The 23,365-nt window shown below is 45.4% G+C and overlaps 1 protein-coding gene across 5 annotated transcripts in view; it reads right to left on the bottom strand.

Moving 5' to 3' along the window:
• IGSF11 (immunoglobulin superfamily member 11) overlaps positions 1–23,365 on the bottom strand; it is a gene marked incomplete at both ends in the record, with an annotated part of 103,445 nt that overhangs the window by 3,972 nt on the left and 76,108 nt on the right. For 3 of the 5 annotated variants that reach the window (XM_082278196.1, XM_082278197.1, XM_082278195.1), the window contains one exon: positions 1,084–1,227. In XM_082278196.1, coding sequence (XP_082134322.1) covers positions 1,084–1,122 — 39 coding nt within the window. Of the gene's footprint in view, positions 1–1,083; positions 1,248–23,365 lie in introns of those variants that run through there. The other 2 variants (XM_082278194.1, XM_082278193.1) reach the window with 1 other exon arrangement.

The following is a 23,365-nucleotide window of genomic DNA, read 5'->3' as shown; positions in this document are numbered from 1 at the left end:
AAAGGATCTCTGAATAACCAAACCTCGATATACATCCTAGCACAGGTGTTTTTTCCAAAAGAGGAACACACTCTGTAGCCCATTTTATGTCAATGAAAATGTTCACAGAGGTAGCAGACCAGAAAGATACCCAAATCTTCTGGCACAGCTGGATTGGCAACACCAGCCTACTTCATATAATAGTCATTACCTGTCTGGACAGGATCAGTGTACAGAAGCAGAGGCTCTCTGCAGGTCAGTGAGTACTTTGATGAAAAGCATCTGCCCAGTGGACGGTATCATTTTGAGTCTCCATCAGCAAGATCCTGCCATGATTTGACACTGCTTGCTGAAGATATTTGGGATGAGCTGAATTGGACAGGCAATGCAACCTTTGAACCTGCACAGCCTCCGCCAGTCAGACTGTACTCAGACCGGGTCCCTAAGGAGCAAGTATTCTTCAGTGCAGGTTCTCACACTGAATACAAAATGTGGTGAGGGCAGCATGGCCCAAGACAGATGTATTTCAGACAAATGGCATTCTTCTGTTGTCAGAGTATGTGGGCAAAAAAGAGGCCAGTATATCTCAGGTTATGATTCTTGTGCCCACAATTATATACTCTCATTTGCTAATATTTTTAAGAATGGGACTTGCAAAAGCAACAGAGTGAGAAAATAAGGGAAGTAAAGGGGGCAATGATTCTATGAGAGGTTATGTGTTAGAGGATATTTTACACAGATTTCACAGGCTTAAGGCTGCAGCTGCTCCCAGGCCCACCAAATTCCATATCCACTGCACCAAAACCTGGGTTATATCTCCTGTGCTCTTTTGAACACACAAACCACTAGAGGTCCAGGGCAGCACTACAGCATCACATACACTTGCCCCTGCTGCACATCCAGCCAAGGACACAGTGTGCATCTGCTAACAAAACATTGAATAAAACAGATTCATATAAGATCCAGAGGACATGTTCAGCAGTGAAGGGACAATGAAATTCTGGGACAACCATAGACTCAGCATTGTAGGGGGCCTACATCCAGAAAAGGGTGGAGAACAGGAAAGCCCCAAGGAAATACATGTTCCAGTAAGAAAAGACCTACCTGTTGAGGCTGGTTGGCGTTTGAAAGAGGAATGACCATCCAGATGACATTAAGGTTAGTGAGAGCAGCGTTAGTGGTGAAGGTGCAGGGCAACACTGCTGTCTGGCCTCGGGCAACCTGGATACTCCCTGAACTGACTGACACCTCCAGAGGACACACCAGACCTGGAACGAGAAGGACACAGAGTTCAAGCACTTCAAGAGAAAGACACACAGTTGAAAGTACTGCAGGTCACCCCATTGTGTTGGTTTAACACAGCCTAGTTTTAGTGGGCAGGAAAAAGCCGCTTGAAGTTTCTACTGTGTCCGGCCCAGAGCCAATCACTAAAATGATGGGCACGATGGGCAGGTTACTAGCCCAGTTAGAGAAGCTGGTAACGCCTCTGTGATAACATATTTAAGAAAGGAAAAACGGTGGGAAGTTCTCATTTCTTCTCCTGAGGGGTGATGAGGTGACTGCTGGGACCCATCCTGGCAGGGGCTGCAGGGGCCCATCCCATCAGGGGCCACCAGGCGCTGCGCAGCTGGGGCTTTCCCGAAGCCGGGACTGCGTGACCGGGGACCTCCTGAGGCTGGGACTGTGCAGTCGGGGCCTTCCCAAGACCGGGACCTCGTGGCCGGGGCCCTCCCAAGGCCGGGACTGCGTGGCCGGGGCCCTCCCGAGGCCGGGACTGCGTGGCCAGGGCCCTCCCGAGGCCGGGACCATGTGGCTGGGCCCGCCCATGAAGTGCCAGCAGAGACCATGTGGCCAGTGAGGAAAACATGACAAACAATTCCCTGATATGGAGCCCAGACAAAATCAACCTTCTCAGTGCAGTGAAGCTCTGTAAGAACTTTTCAATCGATAGAACTTGAGAACAATAATACCTACGGACAACAACTTTCTTTCAAGTCAGAGGAAAAGGAAAAGTGAGGACATGTGAGGAAAACCAACATGGCAGCATCAAGGTCAGTGAAAAGAAGGAGAGGGAAGAAATGCTCCAAGCACTGGAGCTGAGATTCTTCTGCAAACCATGGTGAGGACTGTAATACAACAAACTGTTTCCCTGTAATTCATGAGGTGCATGGGGAAGTGCAGAGATCTACCTGCAGCCCATGAGGAACGGTGCTCACGCTGGAGCGCGTGGATGCTAAAAAGCTGTAATCTAGTGAGGAACTCGAACAGAGGGAGAGGACCCTTGCTTCCAGAGGTAGAGAACCCTTGCTTCCAAACTAGAACAGCTCATCCTTAAAAGACTAAACCCCATGAACTAAAATGGCCCACGCTGGGCAGTTGTGGGAAGACTGCTTGGCCCGTGGGAGGGACTCACGTTACAGGAGGTAGGGCAGGCTGCTGTTTGTGAAAGTTAAAGCCACGCTGGAAAAGTTCACAGAGAACCATCTCCCGTGGGAACAATCCCACGGCACAGCAAAGAAACTCTTTTCCTTAAGCGTACTGAAGAAAGATTTTTAAGAAGTGAAAGACTGACCAAAACTCCATGTTTTGTCTCCTTGCACAGTTGATGGGAAAGAGGGAGGGACTGGGGAGGAAAGGTGTTCGTAAGGTTTATTTTTGTCCTCATTACCCTTTTTATTTTGATTCTGCTAATAATAAATTTTCTTTATACTGTTCAAGTTTTGAGCCTGTTTTGCCCTTAAAATTAATTTCCTCTAATCCTTATCTCAACTCATGAAGTTTTTGTTTTAATTCCCCCTCCCCTGCTGAGCTATAGCAGAGGAAAATAAGTGAATAATTTTTTTCGTGGGTGCCTGGCACTTAGCCAATGTCAAAAAACCGCAACACCCATACACTTGCAGGTCACAACACAGTATCCCATTCCTACACAACTGTACCCTACCAGCTACGTCAGGCTAACAGGAATTATATTCCTTCCTCAGAGATCAGTCTGCTCTCACCCAGTCTTTTTTTACAGGCAAATGCAGATATGTGGCCCTTTTAAATGAGAGCACTCTAGTTTCAGAGCCTCTGAAAACAACCGGGGTTCTTTTGGCGACAGGCATAGAGCCATTAAGAACAGCCAAGCTGTGTCTCAGAGAATGAGATATGTTTTCAAACCCATCAATCTTAATGATACCCAACATCAGGGAAACAGAAAAAGAAACTGCAGTATTCACCAAGAAACACAGTTCTCCTCCCACTTCTATGTCTCATAAAGTCCAGCAAGACCCAAAGTACTTCAGTGATATTTTTAATTTAAAGGGTTGAAAGTCAAAATATTTTCCAGTCCAGACATTTCTATTTAGCTGATGAAAAATCACTATTGATATTGGGAGATCTCATCAAATCTCGTTTATTTTCCAGACTTTCCACCATCCACTTCTTTGCATTCCACACAGACTGGACACAGATGAAAGCCTGTTAAACCCCAGCTTCCCAGTACAGCAGCTCAAGGCTGCCATTTTAAGACTGCAAGTCACACAGGGAAATATCTCCATTCCTATCACCAAAATCTTGTCAAATGAAACTAACCAAGGGGTCTCCACCACCATTTTGAGCAGCACTAAAATGCTTTAAACGATTTCTCTCCACAAAATCAAAATCTTGACTACAAAAAGCAATGTCTCTGTATGACAGCTCAGCATTTTCTTGTTCAAAGCATGTGGGAGGGTACTGGAGAAGAAGGCAAGGAGTTTTCAAGCTCCAAGGCAACAGCAGAATACTGCTAACATCCAGGTGCTGTCTGCAGACCGCCCTCTTCTCTTGCTGAATCCAGGAAGGGCTGCCTGCAAAGTTTCTATTTTCTGCCAAGAGACACTGGTTTGCTGAAGGTGAAATACTTCATGAGAATAGCTTTCTATCTGAACTACCAAGAAATTGAACAGGCTCATGTCTGAGGAAAAGGTGTCTCCCACATGCTTGTCTGCTGAGATCCTTCCCAGACAACCTAATGTAGAAATGCAGCACTCAGAGCCTGGAAATGCTGAGCTTCAGATGCTACAAATCCAAAGTCTCTAGCACCTGAACAGCCTCCCATATGTTCCAGGGTTTGAACTGACTGCTCCAGAGTTGCAGTACTCCATCAGTTTGCAAAGGCTCAACCACCTCCTCTCAACTTCCATTCCTTCCTCCATATCTCCTACTTCTAAAGCCTCAGGTACTTCAGCAAAGCTCAGAAATGCTTCAGAACAGAAACAGACAAAATTTCTCTTTAACCTCTTCAAGTGAAGTTCACAAGTTTCTTATGTTATGGGGAAAAAAACACCCCGAGTCTGAATTTCCTCTTGTCTTGGGACATATTTAAAAATATGGAACATTTTGGAAATTCCTAGGGAAACAGTTAATCTCCAGTGCTAACATCTCAGAATTAGGTGGCTGGATGAGAAACAGCTGGTGAAAGCTTAATCCATTAATCTCCTATGCAAGTCTGTCAGCAGCGAGCAGAAGTAAATAACTTGAAGAGCCAGTAATAAGCATCACCTTTATCACGAGGCATCTGCCTTCCAGCTGTGTATGTGGGCAACAGGCTGGGAATGGATTTGGACTCCTCATTTTCTTATGGCTGGCCAAGCAGTGGCAGTAGCCCAAAGCCCAGAAGTGATCCATGTCAATTTGGAGATGTCTCTTGCTGAATGTGACTCTGACAAGGGATTGTCTTTTCTGCAGGCTGAAATTTGAAGGCTCTCTTGCCATGACTACTCATCTAGTCTAGCATCATCCATGTGCTAACCAGTCTGCAGGGAGTCACAATGATTTGAACATTTATTGGATTAATGTCTCTCTCCAGCATGGTGCAGAAAGTCCTTCTATTATGTTCAGCATAGATTTAATGAGATGCTTTCCATGAGAGGGAAAGAAACTACTCATCCAATTTGGAACAGCAATATGTGTTCTTCAGCCCCATTCCTTATCACTTCCACTTTCCACTTCATGAAAAACCCACACATTCAAATTCTTGTCACCCAGAAAAAGTAATGCTTAAGTGTGAGTGTTCCAATTTACTGCAAAAGTTAGACTTTGAAGTTTACTTTGCAGGATTAGTTACATCAATCACTCAGTTGTCAAGATGGTGAGATTTTCACGTCTAATCACCCTCTTGCTACTCCTAATATTTATTATGAGTTGATTGCAAACATTCTGCAGAATAATAAAAACACCAAAATAGAACACGCATAATTTAGTCACTGTAAAAATAATTTTTGATACATTTGAGGACTTCCAAATGTACTCAGGAGCAATTTAAAAAATGAAAGAAAATATATATTCCCTTTTCCCTGCCAGTACCCCACTCTTAGGGTGCAATACCCGACAGCCATTATCTCCTTTTCTTTTGAAGGCACCACAGCATCTCTTTTAATTTCAATGCCATGGATCAGGGGAGCTGAGATCACCATTCATTTCTCTTGCCCAGGGGAGCTGCTTTGAACCTGGCCTGCAAGATGAGTACATCCACATACACCATGCTGTCCTTGTTAAACCACCAGGCAAGCCAGTTCCTCAGACTTGCCCTTACCTCCCACATCCCAGTGCCTGCCAGCTGCTCTTTGGCCCTTTCTTCTCTCTTTTGGTGTACAAGACAGGTGGCATTTAAGGACTTGTTTTATTAAGCTGAGTGGCACCTGGAAGGCTACAGCTGGGGAAAACACACACAGCCGCTTCTGACAAGGAAGCTTAAACAAGGCAACAGGAAACAAAGGCAAAGTCTTCTTCCAGCACCATAAACAGGGAGGTTGGGTGGTGTGTTAGCACAGCACTGGGGGCAGGGGGGCAGTGCTACAACATGACTCCTTTCCCAGGGAAACAGATGAAAGAGCAAAGATGAAACCCTCTTCAGAAACTGCAGCATCCTAAGACTACTAGAAAATGTAACACATTTACACATGCACTTGTACATCTATGCAAGTATTTTTGTGACTGTGTTCTTCCACACCAATACTCATGGCCCAAAATGCAGATGGCTGCACACGAAGTTATATACACTTATAAACCTGTATGCCCAGGGAAACACCTACTAGGAAAACTCAACCAAATGATTCGTGTTTAAACATTTCAAAATAAAGCATTGCAAAAATGTGGGTTTGTATTAATGCAAGAGGAGGGAGGCAGGGGAGAGAGGGAAGAAGAGACTTCAAATTTAGCATATCTATTGGGATAAGGATTTTTCAATGCAGCCTAAGGAATGAGGACTTAAATTCCCTTGAGTAGATATAAATGCAAATATAGATATATGCACACACATACAGCCTACTAAGTCAAATTACACATAAGAGGTCAGAAAAATCAAGCAAAGGATGTTGTAAAAAGTCTCCTTTTGCAAAGTTATACAATCCATGTATTTTCTAAGCATTCAGAACTTTAATGACTTCTGAGAGACAAAGAATCGATCACCATGAAATCATCTCTCAGAATTGGATTACAATGGCCATTACACCCTCTCTTGTGACTGCAGTCTCCTCCTTACTTAGTAATTAAGCAACCCTGTAAGCAGCATGCCCAGAGGATGAGCAGGGCACACCACTGTCAGCAGAAAGAGGAATGGGCCCTTCCTGTACATAGGACACTTTGATCTTAGCTTGATTCAGCAAGTGTTCTCCTTTGATCCTGAGGCAGCAAGCTCCCATCACTAATTAGAACGGATGCTCCATTTTTCTGTCCCTATCAGCGAACCAGTCAGCAGAAGAATGTTTTGGCTGCAGAGTCTCTTTCAGAATTTCTTCATATTCTCAGGATTCTGGCAACAGAACTGATTTTGTTTTTGATGGCTCACTGCTGCTTTTCCAAGGGGCACACTCAGCTCCCTCCCCAGTATCCATGAAGGAGTCCATGTAGATAGTTCCTACATACATCACGACACAAGCACGTAGGACACAGTCCCACAACAAGCATTACCCTCCCTGCTGGGTGTAAGGAGGACTCAGATGCTGCCACATTTTCTAGCTGCCCTAGAGGGGCTGCAAGCCTCAGAGCCTTCAGAATACGCCACATACAGTGAAGCTGAAAGACACGGGCAGATCTTAGCACTTTGACTCATTCTGAGTTGGTAAAAAAATGTTCCCAACTCCTGCTCACTGCTGCACCTCCCTGCCAGAGATCACCAGCATAGTCAGCAGCTTTTGGCACTTGCTAGCAGCAAACTCCTGATACCCAAAGGTAGAGACCAGGGTACAGGTTCACTCTACAGTGCTGGCAAGCCAGGGAAGCAAATGGCCAGAGGAGGAAGGAGGGAAGAAGGTGTGAAAGACATGAAAGAAACCCTCAGCTGTGTGCATTCTGCATTTCCAGACTCAAGGGAAAATGTGCAGGAATGTGTGTCGCTGTGGGGAAAATGAGAATAAAGCTTCAAGCTGATTCAGCTTGCATCTGAAACCCAGGGAATGGCTTGAATGGCTCCCTCCTGTCCCAGCACAATTAGCAATCCTGTTGCCACATGCTGGGGAAGATACCTTTGGCAGTATGACATTCTGGGTCCCTTGTTAGAGAGGCAAAGATGAGGTCACACAGAAGTGTCATCAACAGGGTAGAAACGCAGTGTTCCATCTGGAAACCGCAGGCAATGGAGGGAGAAACTGCAGAACAGTCTTTTTCCTGAGATGAAAGGAGAATACAAGTTGCTGTGCCTTTTACCTGCCTCACATCTCTGAGTCTGGGACCAAAGTTACCCCCTGTGCTAAAGAAGAGAAATGTGTCCCACCCCAAATGAGCTGAGGTACATCGCCAACCCAACACACTGAGCAGCAGCAAAACCTACAACCCAGGAAGGAGCGACTCACAGCAGGAGGAAAGTGGAACAGATGCAGTCAGTACATCTGCTGTAGGTCCTGCCTCTGCAGCAAACATTCAAAAGCCCCTGAAGGAGCCTCACTTGCAGTTGCAAACACAGAAAACATTGAAGTTATCCAGCATGATATGACAGCATCCAAACTGGCTGCTCAATGAGCTGCATACTGGTCTTGCCCATTCTCACCAGGGACTGTGTATCCCACTTCATTCTGGATGGGGTACACTTGCTAGTTCAGAATCTACCTAACCAAACACAGTATTTAACCAGCCTAGTGTCTCGAGGCAGCTTGCAGTAGACTCCACTCTGCTTGGGGAACTAACACCACCAAGCATTTCAATGGAGCACAGATCTGAATTTATGCCCAGCTAGACTGAATTATTTCCAGTTCACTAAGAAAATTCTACCATGGAAAAAACTTCCAGGCTCCAAAGTCATTCTGCAGGGCAGGCATCTGGATGGATTCACACTGTTGTAGTAGACTGCATCCTGGGTCCAAGGTGCCCTAGCACAAATTTCCCTGGGCAGGATGCTTGGTAGAAACCTCCTTGGACCTATAATAGTGGGAGTAATGGAGTGAGGGAGGAAGGGCTCCAACAAACAGTAGCCCTCCTGCCAGCCCACAGCAAGAAGGCAAAGGTTGTTCCAGACATTCGTAGGGGGATTCCTTTTGTGTCCCAGTTTGAGGGCACATGTTATACAAGTGCCTGACAGGTCTAGCAGTGGGATAGTAGCCTGTGGGGGACAATGGAAGAGCGTATAAGGCAAAATAATTTCCAACTCCTTCCTTCCTATCTTTGCTGGCTCTGCAGGACAGACTGGAACATAGAGCAGGAAAACAATCGTATCTAGCATGGTTTAGACCAAGATCTGTGTGACACAGGTGTTAAAACTATACTGACACTAACGTTTCATCTGAGGTGTTTCTAGTGTTAGTATTCCCATTAAATGCACATCAATAGGCAGGTTTATCCCTGGAGAAACCATCAGACACAGCTGGTGGTATCTAGTCATCCCCCCAGAATGGAGCCTTCCAAGTGAAAAGATCCATTTTACTCTAGTAAGAGTAATCTCAGGATTGCTGCCCAACCTGTAGGATACACAGGCCAGCAGACACTAATCCAGGGAGAAAACACAGTGCAAGGGTCTTGATCTTGAGCCCTGCAGCATTTCTTGCCAAGAACTAGACTAGCTGATGAGGGCTACCTGTGACACTCTGCTGATCACACTGACCCTTCTTCCTTACCATTTATAACCTCACCTGAACTAGACAGAAAACTAACAGGGATAATTTCTGCTGACCCACTCTGCTCTGGCCTCAACTGCTGACCTGGTGAGCAGCAGTCACTACCACCCCTGCCATCTTCTCTTTTGAAAATAGGTCTTTCTCTGCAGGCCAGTTGGGAGGAGGATTTCAAACAAGTGACTGATTGGGATGACATAGAACATATCTCCCTGTGCTGACCTCTGCAACCTGCAGCCGGAGGCAGGATGACAATTGGACTTTACAACCAAAAAAAAGGCAGGAAAGCTTTCAGCTGCACATACTTCCACCAGAATGGTGTCAGTTGCCTTCCGTGTCCTTGTCAGAGGAACTGGATTAGCTCTTGCAGGGGTAGGAAAGCGGCTCCCATGGCACACTGAGGAATTTGATTCCTTCCCTTTTTCTGGCACAGATTCCCTGGGTCCTGCTGAGCAAGCCAGACAGGTTCAGGTGTCTTCAGAGGGTCCCCATTAGTGTGAGATCCTCATGTGCTCAGGTTTAAACCTCAAGAGTTTGATTTGCTGATCTGCTAAGCACTCAAACCTGCTAGGGAAATCGAGAGGGGCTGTGCTGTCCAGGTAGCAGAGTTCACATGATGTTTATCTCCCTGAGCACCCGAACTGTGCTTTTCCAGCACATCTTAATGCTTCTGTTTAATTAGTCATAGACTTGAAATGCAAAAGAGGATTTTGAACTGTGAGAAGAATATGGTGTTAGAGCAGCTTGCTGGCATGTGCTAAGTTGGGAACTAGAACCCAAATCTGGTTTACAGATGCAGCATCAGGGGGCCAATGACCCAAATGGTCCTTTCCAGTTCTGGACTCCTGCTGTGCTCCCAGTACAGGCTCCTCTTATGTGCTTCTATCAAGCCTTGCTGAAGCTGCCAGGAGAGTTGCTGCCTTTTCAGCTCCAGCAAGCTGGGATGGATGCCTTGCATCTATCTCTGCTGAGAGACAGAGGCTCTGAATGCAATATGCCTGCAAGTTAGAGGCAGGAAAACTGCATCGTATTATAGCAAGATTGTAAAAATACAAAGGAACATTGATAGGAACAAAAATAGCGTCTACAATGACATTAGCTAGGATAAAACTAATAAATGGCTGTGCTCTGGGCATGCAGTAATCCCCTTTCCATGGTATAGTGTTGCACTATTAAGTACATTACGGGAAGTTTAACACTTCCCTCCGATGCATGTGGCACTGGCTGAAAACAGAGACTGCTGCGATCTGAGCTGGCAGTCCTTGAATTCACAGCATTTGCAGAGGACTTAAGAAGCAGGTGCACTTTGGACATTGGGGTTTTTTTGCTGTAGCAGATGAACAAGGCCAGAGGGGACTCAGGGGGAACAGGAATTCAAGAGTTCTCTCATTGCTCCCCTAAATTGGGAGTGGAGGGGTGGGTACGGCTAATTCAGCCCACTCTGTGGGACCATTTGGTGTCAATTTTGTCCATCCCTGGGTTTGCTTAGAATCAGAGTAATCAATGACTCATACCCTGGGACTCAGGTGGGCAAATCAGGAGCAGGCAATCTGTCTACAGAAGATGGCTGAAGACCACAGCAAGGCAGGATACCCAAGGTACAAACAGGGTGGTGTGTCCTTTTCCTTCCCTGCTCAGGTCCTTCAGAGATGCCTGAAACACCATTTTCCAAATAACAGGCACAGACAAGGAGGAAAGAAAAAGTTTAGCTGGGCATAGAAAGTTATTTCCCTATTCTTTGTCTTTTACAAATCTAAGACTGGCAAACACAGTTCCTTTTCCTTCACCCCCTACTCCTGTGATAGATCAGCTCTGGGGAATCCTGCTGCAGTAACTTAAGATGTTGTCATCCTCTGCTGTTTGCCTTGTCACTCAACACAAGGCTATTGCCCCAAGGCCAGCCAAAGCAGAAAAGAAGCTGTGCCTCTATCTCACAGCCAGGCATTAAGCAGCATAACCTGCTGAGGAAGGTGTGGGGACAGGCTAACTTCCTTTGCTGTGAGAGGGGAAAGCTGCATTGCAGACATGCTGTCCTGTTCTGCTCACTGCTACAGTAGAGGCATCATCCTACTGTGATGGATATCTAGGGATGGGAACATTTTAAATGACCACAGCCAGTTACTTTAGCTAAAGTGACTTGGGGATGAAAGTTTATCAAACGTTCATATAAGTGCATTTAAGGTAAGAAACTCAGCTTGAGTTTGCAAAAAGCCTGCAGCAACAGCTCTGAGCTGCAGACTTACCCATTCATCTAGCTGGGATGCCAACATAAACCTCCCACATCCCTCCTCTTAATTATCTTACTGCTTATCACAGCACACCAGAAAGGAAAATTCACCTTTCACACAAAGATTGGTGTCTATGTTTCCTGAAAGAGGGAAAAGGCACAGAGCTAACTGAGAGCAGTGAAGGCATACATTGGCTTCATTTTCCTGAAGCAGGTTGCAAAACCTTGCAGGAGCCAGCTCTTAACATTTGGGAAACTCCACCATGGCCAGTCCTTGTCCCTGAAGGCATCCTCAAGCATCTCCATAGGTATCTGTAACCACACCTGAGCCCCCACCTGAAAAGTACGGGTTGAGGCTGCGTGGGATGAATTGAGAGCTGCATGTAACTTGCTTACCCCAGAGTGGGCATCTGATGAGAGCTCTTCCGAGGATCTAAAAGCAAAAATAGGCTCGAGTCCCCGCCCTCCCTGATCCCATTTCTTTGCTAGTATTCTCCCAGCACAGCCCAGTCAGCAGGGATGTGTCACGCTGCGGAGCAGTGCCAAGTGCTGGCAACAGCACGTGACATTGCTGACACAGCAAAGTTGTCTCCTTGGGGAGAAGGTATCCACTGGTGCCTCTACAAGAGAAATGTACCTGCTCCCAAGACTGGGGAACAGAGAGGCAGGGTTAGGAAGCTGAAATTAAAACAGGTCAGCAAAGCTTTACTAAGACACTCACTTCTATTTTCTGTTTGCCTAGACATAAAAAATACATTAACAGCCCAGCAGCTTTGTAAATGATTTATCGCCAAAAGAATAAATTTCTTCCTTCTCCTCTGGAAAAAAAAAAAAAAAAAGAAAAAAAAGAAAAAGATTGCAACAGTGATAAACTACTTAATAAGGGAAAACAACTTGAGGTTTAAATATATTCAATGGTATATTGAGTGGGAAGGACAGAGCCCATAAGGAATAGGATTAAAGTCCAGTGAGGGGAGTTGGCACAGGGGGAGGCAGGATGAATGGGTGGGCAGGCTGGAATATACAACCCATGTGTGGTGGGGCGAGGCAGGAACATGGGGTGCAGCTGCCTTACACAACCACCCTTAGGTCAAACTCCAGTGCATATATCCCAGCCTATGGTCCAACCAACGGCTTGGGGTACCCACCTTACCTGTTTTCCCCTGTTACCAGGATGTTTCAGCACCATCATCACCCCATGGTTGCTTATGTTTGTCTATGGAGGATTATGGTGGGCTCACCCCTTAACAAAGGGGTGCATAAGACACGACAAAATAAAATTTAATTTCTTAAAGTATTTGAATAATATAATTTAAAATATTTAAATAAATTATAATAAAAGCAACCCCCAAGGAATCAACCTCCCAAGCCTTTTCTGAGAAGAAAAGTTTTCATTAATAGACTGATCCCATTTTCCTTGAGATCAGGAGGGACTGTCACCAGGACAAGTATCAGATTCTTAAAAGGATCTGGTCCAGCAGCCCCTAGGTTTTGGTTGGGGCAATGCCAATAAGTTGGCCCAACTGCTTTCCAAACCTGTTTTGCGTCTTGTGTATGAAATGCTCTCATCCTATGGAGTGCACAAGCTTTGCAAGTGGAAGGATATTTGGCCAATGTTTGTTGTTCACCACATCTTTGAGCTCCCCTAAAAATTTTCATGCTCTGTGACCTGAGTCCTGCTTCACCAACGGTGCCACCTGCATGGCCAGCAGACTGCCCACCTGGAGCCAGGCTGCTCAGCCAGACACTGATGCCTGGGTGCACTTGATATGTCCTAGAAATTCCACTAAATGCAGGTAAGTCAGTGGGAATATATTTAACGTTTAAAAATTAGGCACATGTTTAGGTATCTTGCCAAACTGGGGCTTAAACAAGACTCCTGTAGCTTGATCGTAGGAGGGAGAGCCTTTAAGGCTTAAGAATGTGCAAAATCACCGTGAAGCTTCCTTGTCTCCAAACAAGACTGATTAAAGCGAAGTCTCTCAAAGCAGTCGGATTGAAACTAGTTTACATGGGCATATTCAAAGACATTAGACTTCCATATCTTAAACTTCATTAATCCCAAACTACTTTGGATTTAAAATTATTAAAATTATTAAAAACAAGCAAACAGAAAGGGAACAAAAAAAGGCAGGCTCTTTTTCATTTTAATTGGAAAGAAAGGAAAACCCAAATTTGTCTTTCGCTCTGGCAAATGTCAGGTCAGTAATTGAATGTTTCAGATTATGAGTTGAGCTGTCTAAAAGAGGTTGTAAAAGGACAATTTTCCACTGGGAAAAGAAGAGTTTTCATTAAAATCAAAATAGGTTGTAAGAATATCAACTTTGATGACATTTTCAGTGAGTGAAGACAAAATGAATTGCTTTGACTTCCCCATTTAATTATGGTAGTATTGGCACACTTCAGTTCAATAAGGTAAGAACACTTTATTTCAATCCATTTAAGCTTTTGCCATATATTTAGATATTACATAAATTCTGACTTTGCATAATTTTATGCAGTAGCAGTGCAGTGAATACACACACACATACTTAATATGCTATGGCCTTTCAGCATCATGTGAATAGTATCTTTTCCCAGTGGAAATTTACCCTGACTTTTGGTCCTTCCATTACAAGATCTGATCTCTCACTATGATGTGAAATGAAACAGAGAGGGTACATTAGGACTTCCGTGGGATAAATGTCCAGTCTGTTCCCAGCTTTAGCTAGAAACAGCTCCATCTTCTCCCATCTTCTCATGGAAACACCCAGAGTGCTGGAGCTGTAGATGTTTCCATGTGAAGTTTGGTCCCCATGTTGCTCAAGGGGAGAGTGTCAGGCACAGAGACGTCCACACGTAAGCCACAGCAACACATCTATCTAAGCACTTTGCAGAGTCACTCCATGCTCCCTGCCCTCTGGAAGTGTGATCTTTCCAACCTGCCAACACCAAAACCCAAAGCTTTGGTACAAGTGTTAACTGACTATAGATCAGTTCCCAACACTCCAGTCATTTGGGCTAATCATTCCCACATTGTATGTGGGAAGCAGGACCAACAGATGAAATGTACACAGCCAGATTAATAAATAAGTGCTGTCCATCTCCTGTGTGTCCTTTTGGCATGTGCCAGCACGGGGTGCAAAGGGAGACACATTCCAGAGCTGGGGGGCCCTCCCTGCTCATGGTGTACCCAGAGTTGGAACATCTGCAGCTCTAATCATCCAAGCTGAGATCACTGAGCCTGATTTTTCACAAATGCTATGCACTTCCCCTCTAGCACTCTAGTTTTGTACACAGCATGATGCTGAAAAACTCAGGTGCAGAAAGTTGCACTGGTAGCTCCAAAATATGCCAGGAAGGAATGCAGAGTCTCCATTTTGCAGTGAGGAAAGCCGGGATGGAGAGGATATAACTCACCCAAACACCATGCAGCAGGTCAATGGCGAGACAGGAACAGGACTTTAGAACCTGATTCATGGGCCTTGCTCTGCCAATTAATCACTCTCTCCACCACTGTACCAAGTATTAGTATTGATTTCAAATTAACACACACCCACATCTTATCAAGGAGAAAAAAGAGTAACCAAGAAGTTTCACTATGTTCAGCTCCATTGGAGGCCAACATGATTCTAAGAGCAAATATTTTCTGCAAGCAGCCCTGCCCCAAAGCATTCCAGGCTGGGAGCCACAAAGCAGGCACTCTCAAGGAAATGTCAAATGTTTATAAAATGCTCCAAACCTCTTGAGCAGGTTTTCAGAAAACACAGAGTACAATCATAACATGCCTGAAATGCAGAATGGAGACTTTGTGAATGCAGATGCTGCTGTTACTGTACCTGGCAGTGCACCTCCCTCCTTACCACCTTATTTTCTGATGCCAAGATCTGAGAGTTAACCCCGGGTGACCAAGCCTCACAGTGCTGTCTGATTTTATGCTTGCCCCCTTCCCTTCCCATGATGTACTAAATTCCCTTTTACAACAGCTGCTAACTTTTGCAAGACTGCTACAAGCTTCCCTTGTCTTTTGGAGTAGAAGTCCCAGGAAAACACTCTGCAAATTTTCCCTCTGTAACAGATGCAAGAAGTTGCTTATGCCCAAGCAGCAAAGTACACAACTGCTCTGAACTAACATTTTTTTCTGCACAGCTGGCTCAGTTTTTCACACAGATGTTGTTTCTCTTGCCAAGTCTAAGAGCACACAGAGCAGCATTAATATGAAAGAGCCCAATTGGACACTGGTTTAACAACAAGTTGAAAACTCCCTAAACACAGCCTATATGCTCAGTTTTCCCATTCCTATGTTCTGGGGGTTCTATTGTTTGCTTTTTGTTGGGGGGTTTTTGTTTGTTTTTTTTTTTTTTATTTTATGCACCCAGCAGGTAGAAAAAGAAAAAGAAAAAAAAATAAAACAAAAAGAAGAGGTAAAATAGAACAAAAACCATAAGAAGCCACTGAAGAGAGTCTTAGCCTTTCAGGGGTAAATTCCCTTTCTGAAATTTGAAACACATGTTAATCTTTAATGTTAAACCACGGATTAAAAATTAATTCAAAAATCTCACAGTTTGGAACACTTACAAGTCCACTGCATTATTGAAAGCTCAGATCAGTGCTACTCTGCATAAAGAAGTCTCCCCAAACTCTTTCTATTCTCTTGCAGCCAAGAGCAGGTACTCACTGCTCTCCTCATGTATCCTTAAAACTCAGAGAAACCTAGTTGTGATTCCCAAGAGCTGGGAAAGGCTGAGCCCTCAATTTTACTTACTTTTTTGTGCTCCTTTTTGTTTGCCTGGAGGGGGAACCAAGGGACCAGGCAGCATGTGCAGAGGTATTGCAGTTTCCACAAGTATTTTTGGAGCCATTGTTCTCTTACCGGCTGCTGTCTTACAGGTCTGCAGGAGGCTGAGCAGGAGGTTTCCATCTCTAGAGTCTGTGCTACCACGTCGTCTACCATAAGGGGTAAAACTTGCTTTTTAAGCATCACTGTTTTTAACAGCTGCCTCAGCACAGTTACGCTAGCAGTTACCATCACAAAGCAGCCTCTCTCCTACCCTCTTTTCTGCACTCTCAGGCTCATCTCCATCCAAATCCTCCACCTGAGACCATCCTCAGGAGGCTGCCTTCACCTGCAGCCAGCTGGGTCCACACCAGATGAACCACGGTGCGAGCTGAGGTGAGCTCTGCCCACGCACCTCCTGGGCGAGGAAGATGCATGGGCAGCCAGCACAGCTCTTGGAGGGGAGTGTCCCCCTCAGGGAGGTGCTGATGCCTCTCTGACCCTCCAGATGCTGTCAGAGAGAACATCTCATCTGCAGTCAAGACTGCTGCCTGCTGTGTGATAGGTACTGTGTGAGAATGAATAGGCTGCGCTGCCCCACATGTGGGCACCCCCAATATCACCAGGCTCCGGGTGAAAATGAAGCAGTCTGTTCCTATCTTTAAATCAGTGCTGGTATTCAGGGAGAAAAATAAATAAAATGAAAACAAAAATGCACAGAAGGGTTTAAACACCTACAAATCGCACTTATCTCTCCCTTGCTTATCATAACTTGTCCTGCCATAGTTGCTAATGGAAATAATAATAATCACCGTAGTAGAATCATGCTTTGGCTTCTTTCCCAGATTCTCCTCTTGTTCACCGGGCAGTGAAGTTATTGTATCACCAAAACTTCACAGAGACCTGGTTTTGCAGGAGAAGCACCACCAAGAAAGGTTTTGACGGCTTCCCATGGAGGCTGAAAAAGCAGAAGAGTAAAGGAGGAGAGCCCTTGACTTGGGGACAGGGGAGTGTTAGGCAGGAGGATAAAAAAATCTCCACTATATTTGCCAACAGTGAAAAGCAAAGAAAACAACAATTATGAATGAACAGACAATACAGCACACAAATGGTCCTGCTCAGCATGCCAGTGTGTTCTCCCAGAAGGATCTGAATGCCCCTGGGACCCAGGGGAGGCAAGGAGCAATAAGCCCAGGTGATGTGCCTATGCTTGTGCAGAGCCAGACACGAACCTTCACTCTCCAGAGCCCAACTTGGTAGATCATCTTCCAAATCACTTCTCCTTCCATAAATTCAGTCTTCTACTTTTAAACTCATGTGCCCATCAAGTAAGATTACATTTAAAACTCTGCAAGTATGGCAAAATATATTCATGAACATCTGTTTGAATAATAAGCCTGAATTTGCTTCAACAGTATTCGTCCAACCTGCTTTCCTTGCCTTCTGCAAGTGCTCACACCAGCTCTCCCCAGTTCAAAAATGACAACGTGAGGGAGAAGCTGCTGCACACACTCACATAAACATGAAGATGATTTTGCCTGGTGGAGGAGGAATTTCCAGTTTCTGGTACACTGACCTTTCAAGGGTTGCAGGCTGCTTCTTGGACTCCAAAAAACCAGCTAAGATAAATCAGCCAAAAGTCAGAAAGCTAAAACTTACTTGATCAAAGTCTGGTCTGCCACTGAAAAATCTGTATGTGGGTGTGAATCCTGGGGTCTGCAGTTTGTACCTGCTGGGAGAAGAGGGTAGTTGCTTATGCTGAGGCCATACCTGCTGCTGTGGCTGGTTGCCCTCAGAGGTGCAAGTAAGCATCCCTCTCACTCCTCATCCCACTGCCTCCCCCTCAGACCTGCCAGTGGAACTGCTAGTGTAATAGCTCTCTCCCCCACATAGTTCTGGCAAAAAGATCTTGGTTAATGAGTAAGAGCAATTTCCTTTCTACCGTAGGTCACACTAAGAGGATTAGGCTAAAGACTAAGAATGAAGGTGGCCACACTGACAACCTGAACTGAGGGTAACCTCTGGCAGGGGAAGGGGAGCAGGGACAGCCTCTGACCTCTCCATCCACCTCAGCAGCTGTCCCAAAAGTATATCTGACTGCCTGACTCCTGGCTGTGAAGTGTGGCAGTGTCCCTTCACCCCATGAGTGCTCCGTGCTACTTGGGTATGTGGTATTGAGGGAAAGCAGGTGAAAGAGCAGAGAGACTTATGGAAGGAGCAGATACCATACCCTGAGGCCTAGATGCAGGCTGAAAGCAATAAATACACAAAGCAATAGGTTGCAAGCTAGAATATAACCCTGGGGAAAACATTTGTTGAAAGGCAGAGAGGAATAAATGCAACAGTGTACACTTGATGGCTACTTATGGAGGTAAATCAGCATGCCTTAAAGCACACACCCCACAGAGATACATGGGAAGGCTGCCCACCAGATGCTTCTGCAAGAGCCCCATATCTCCACAGATAATTTGGTTATCTCTAAGCAGGATGTGGAATGGCTAAAGAACAATATAGCAGGACAAGAGCAGTCTCTGAGCAGGAGGAACCAAGAGTTTGAGAAAGACACTGGGTAAATCCTAGAACCACAGAAGCTCAGAAAGAGTTGTCTTTTGGTGCTGCCACAGGCATGCTCCATATGTTCACAGTAAACACAGCCCACAGGAATTCAGCTCTAATGACAAGATGCTATTGTGTGAGGCTGTGCTGTACTGAGACTGGCACAAGGCTGTTGCCCATCCTGGGATGACTTCCATCAAAGGAACAGCTTTTTAGAACTGCTTGCCTGGCTCTCATTTATAGCACAACCTACTGATATGCAATTCTGTACCCAAGTCACAAAAAGGTAAAGTCTTTTCCAGGCTCTAAGAACCACTACCACAGCAGAGTAAAGCACTTCTGCTAGGCTGGAAGACAGCATTGCTCCAGACAGCACATACAGCAATAATCCATAACCGCAGAAGACAGATGAAGAAAATACAGCTACCTTTGGAAAGTGGAAATCTATGAAATGCAAGCTTCTGTTAGTTTTTTGGCAAGAACATCCCTAGCTTAACATAATTAAATGAGTTTTGTTCATACTTTTTCTTTTAATCGATCAAGAAGAATGGTGGTGCTGCCTCCACACCCCCATTACATCTAAAATGAAACACCAAGCATGGAGGTGTGGGATGGGGGGTGGGCAGGCAGTGTGCCTGTGTCCCTGCCCTGACAGTACCTTCCTTCCCAGTGCACTGGAGCTGACAAGGCCATGCAGAACCTATTTGGTGTTTTGCATCATCTGAGAAGTGAAAACAGGAGGTGGCAGAGTGGTTTTCCCCATGCTTTCTGGATGCTTGGGTTTCTGACAGATTTCTCTGCAAAGGGCTACCCAAAAGCTCCATGGAACTGGAGTGTCAAACGTGAACATTCAGCACTTAATTTGTGGTGCAAATCCTGTCAAACCCAATTGTGTCTCTTCGCCCCTCCAAGGCATCCCAGGCTCTCTCCACTTCTGCAGGGGGATGAGGCTTTAAGGAATGACCAACTGTTAAAGCAAGCTTGCAAACCAGCAGGATGCACAGCGTATGCTCCAGAGCCAAGCATACCCTCTCCTCCCCTCTGCCAGCTCCACATACGCACACAGAGCGGTCAGCCAGGAATACACCCCAGGAGGCCTAATTAATGAACATATTTGAAAGCTCTAGGCAACACCACGCTGGAAGAAATGAGTGATAACATTAGCATCTGAGCACGAGCTGTTTGGATTGAGTGAGGAAGGAGATGAGGCTGGAGGCGCTGCCGGGGAAGCATCCCGAAAGCCCAGAACCTTCTGCAGGGCTCTGCCGCACTCATCTGTACCAAACACAAAGGTACCAGAGGGAAAGGAGCCTTCTAACAATGGGAGATCAGGCAGGATTAAGTGGGAACCCAGAAAGCACAGCAGATGCTTCTTTCTGCTCCCTGTGAAAGGAGAAAGTGATAATCATGGAAGAAGGAAGGTAGGAAATGAGAGAGAGATAGGGAGATACATCAAAGGGACAGAAAAGAAACAGAAGCAAAATAGAAAAATGCTAAAAGATAAATGTAGTATGCTTTTAATTTGCATGAGAAAAATGGTTCTCTTTTCCCCACCAATCATCTTTATTAGCAACAAAATTTGCACTGAGATCTCAGACTAGCTATCTAGCTGTGACAACAGCAAAGCTCTGAAACAAACTGCTCCATGGAGGCTGTGAAAATTCCACCTTGGGCAGTTTTAAATGCAGGGCATAAGGCTGACTTAGACTTAGCCTGCTACTTTGCTGAGCAGCACACAGACCAGCATCGTGGTGCCTGAACTTCTGGCCCACAATCCACTCTGATTTTTGGAGAGTAGCTGCATGAAATCACTGAGTTTCTACTGTTTTAAAGTTTACCTACACAGTGCTCACCTGTGTCCCAGACCACAATCCACGTATCACTGGCCTAAAAAGGTGCCCCAAGATCTCAAGCTTCTGCATGCTACAACTGTAGGGACAGTCTCCAGGAGATGGGAAGGAGGTCACAGAAAAAAAAAAAAAAAAAAAGAAGTGTAGGAAGTCCACTTTCCCCAAGGACTACAGCTTGTTCAGCAATAGTGCATGCGTTGGATGTAGCCACGCTGGAAGGGACAACCCCCCCCAGTGCTTCCAAACCCCTTCTCAGTCCAACAACACACATCCACAGCAACATGCAACACTGAGCCTGAGAAGGAGCACATCAGGCTGTGAACTCCATCAGTTCAGGTCTTAGCTACAAGCAATGAAGTCAGTGGCAACACCCTGGTCAGGGGAAGAGACTGGTAGAAAGCAACTCTTCTTTCACACCTCCTTCACGACACTGCAGGGAGATGGTACATGGGAAAAGATGCCTCCTCGAAGGGCTTCTTTCTCAGAATCTCTGCTGCAACCCAAATTCCAACCAGTAGCCCAGTTATGGGGCCTGAGGCAAGACCCAGCAAAGCCACTGCTGTTAAGAGGATGGTGAAAGCAGTGGATGACACAGCTTTCTCAGAGAAGAAGCATGGCTAAGAAAGCACCTGCCAAGAAAAAACATGCACCAGCTCCCCGCAACATTTCTGTGATATAGTCTAGCTCCAAACCCACAAGTATCTGTCCTCCAGCATGTGTCTGTACTAGGTTTAATCCAAGTAGCATGCTAAAACCAGCAAGAATGCCATCCTGGAAAAGACATTATGTACTTTCCTGATGGCAGCTCACAGCAAGATTTCTGCTGCCACAGCCCCTCTGACTCTTATTCATGTTGAACAAAATAGAGGCAGCAATGCTACCACACCCTCCTTTGCCCAGACAGACAAAACCCCTATATAGACTGGTTCAGTGCTGCAATCTCATCCAGCAGGTAGCAAAGTCCCAGCTCCCAACCAGGAGCAATAGAGCTCCTCACGTGTGTGGGGCTGCTGTCCAAGGTACACATCTCTGACAGGTTTATTGGATCCCTATCTCCCGCTTGCTGGCAGGAGGACAAGGCACAGGAATCTATGACTATGCTAATTCAGTATTTCTGCCTTACTGGCACAAGGTCTGGACATGGCTTTCAGGAAAGTTTTACAGCCACTTTCTGGCTGTAAGTCCAACACTCAAATCCAGATCTTTTGAAGGTGTTGTCCCAGAGCACCAAGGGTTCACACTATAGTGCAGGTCATGAGATCAGCACTGAAAATACATTAGGAAAAAGAGACCTGCAAAGGACCTGCAGGACACAGCCAGCAGATACCACCACCCACCCTGGCAGCCACACTGAACTGGCAATGGGGTCACATTGGCTGGGGGAATACAGGAGGCAGGCCCAGCAGAGATGGGGTGCACCAATTTTAACATGGTTCACATGCCCTCAAATAGCTGAGTGCATCTCCTCATGTGTTTACATAAACAGGGGAATGGCACTGCTTCCTTTGGATCTTCCTCTAAAGCACACTGGAGAGAGCCAGGGGTGAATTCTCACCTTTTCTTCAGTTCAGTGTTCTAGTGTGAGGGAACTGAGAAGGGAAACTGGCACAAGGACACATCTTCCTGTTGAGCAAATTATGAACTGAGATCTCTGTGGCCAAAACATTCTGTTCCTATCTGGGGCAAGTACTGCTGCACCCTTAGGTAGCAGCCTTGTGTTTTCCTCATGCCTCCTGCTCTCTCAATAAAACCCCAATTCTCCTGTAAAAACATTTACCACCTCAATTTCTTTCTAAGACAGCCTTTACTTCACCCATGAAAACACAAAAAGAACCTGAGCTCTGATAACCACTGCATCCTTCATTCTATGCTCATCCTTTCCCTTAGCACAATTTGAAGAGTAATGACCTGAACCAACCCCAGATTAAGACAATGGGTGTCTGTGTACTGACTTCAATGGAATTTGGATTAACATGGGATTGCAATATCTCCAAAATTAATGCAACTGTAATGCTGTTAAAATAATGGCTCAGAGGTCAGGAGATCCCTGAATTTAAAGGTTTTCCTTGAAATAAAGCAAGCTACACCACATATCCTGCATTGCCTATGATTAAACCTTCATACAGAGAATGAAACAGAGTGCTGCACATGAGAACAAAACCCAGGAATATAAAAGTCTGTGTGTGCAAAACAGATACTAAGAGTAGATAGCAGCTGCTATCTTCTTTCTTTATCTCCCAGTTGGCTCTGATAGTTTGTTCACTGCAATGCCTTTTGTTCTTCTTCTTTTCTTCAAAAATCCGTAAAACAAAAAAGTTAGAAGAAAACACTGCATGTAGAACAAAAACTCCTCTGACAGCAGTAATTCTCCAACAACAGAGCTCAGGGACCAACAAATTTGGCCTCAGCCTTGGCTCCAGGTAGTCATGGAATGTCACATTTGAGCCTCCTTTCCAATTCACCAGAGGCTAGGCAGGAAAGCACAAGATGTTGAGCAATGTGCCACTAACAGTGACAACTTCTTTCAGAGCTCCTCTCCCTGTACAGGTAATGTCCTTGTGTGTATTATTATCCCAACTGCCCAAAAGAGAAACTGAACTGCCTGGCTTCAGTTTTTATCACAGCACCCCCTAAATTGTGACTGCTGACAATTATAGATTCCCATCTTTAGACAAAAGATGACAGCCAGAGGCTGAGTACCTGCAGTTCCTGCTGAAGGCAGCAAGGGTTGGCACTTTGGAGTAATCCTTTCTCTAGTTACTGTCATAATTCCATGGGAATGTCATATGGATGGAATCGAAGGAAAAAGCAGACAGACAAAACTTACACTAGTTGTTCATCTTTTGAAACCTGACTGTTTTCCCCAGAACTTCCCACAGAAATCCTGGCTACATTTATTTTAGCTGGGGCACAAGGCTATTTTTAGGGAAATAAA

Source organism: Coloeus monedula (genome assembly GCF_965178545.1).
Source record: "Coloeus monedula genome assembly, chromosome: 3".
Classification (NCBI taxonomy): Eukaryota; Metazoa; Chordata; class Aves; order Passeriformes; family Corvidae; genus Coloeus; species Coloeus monedula.
The sequence above is the reverse complement of the archived record's forward strand: the minus strand, read 5'-3'. Positions and strand labels throughout refer to the sequence as shown.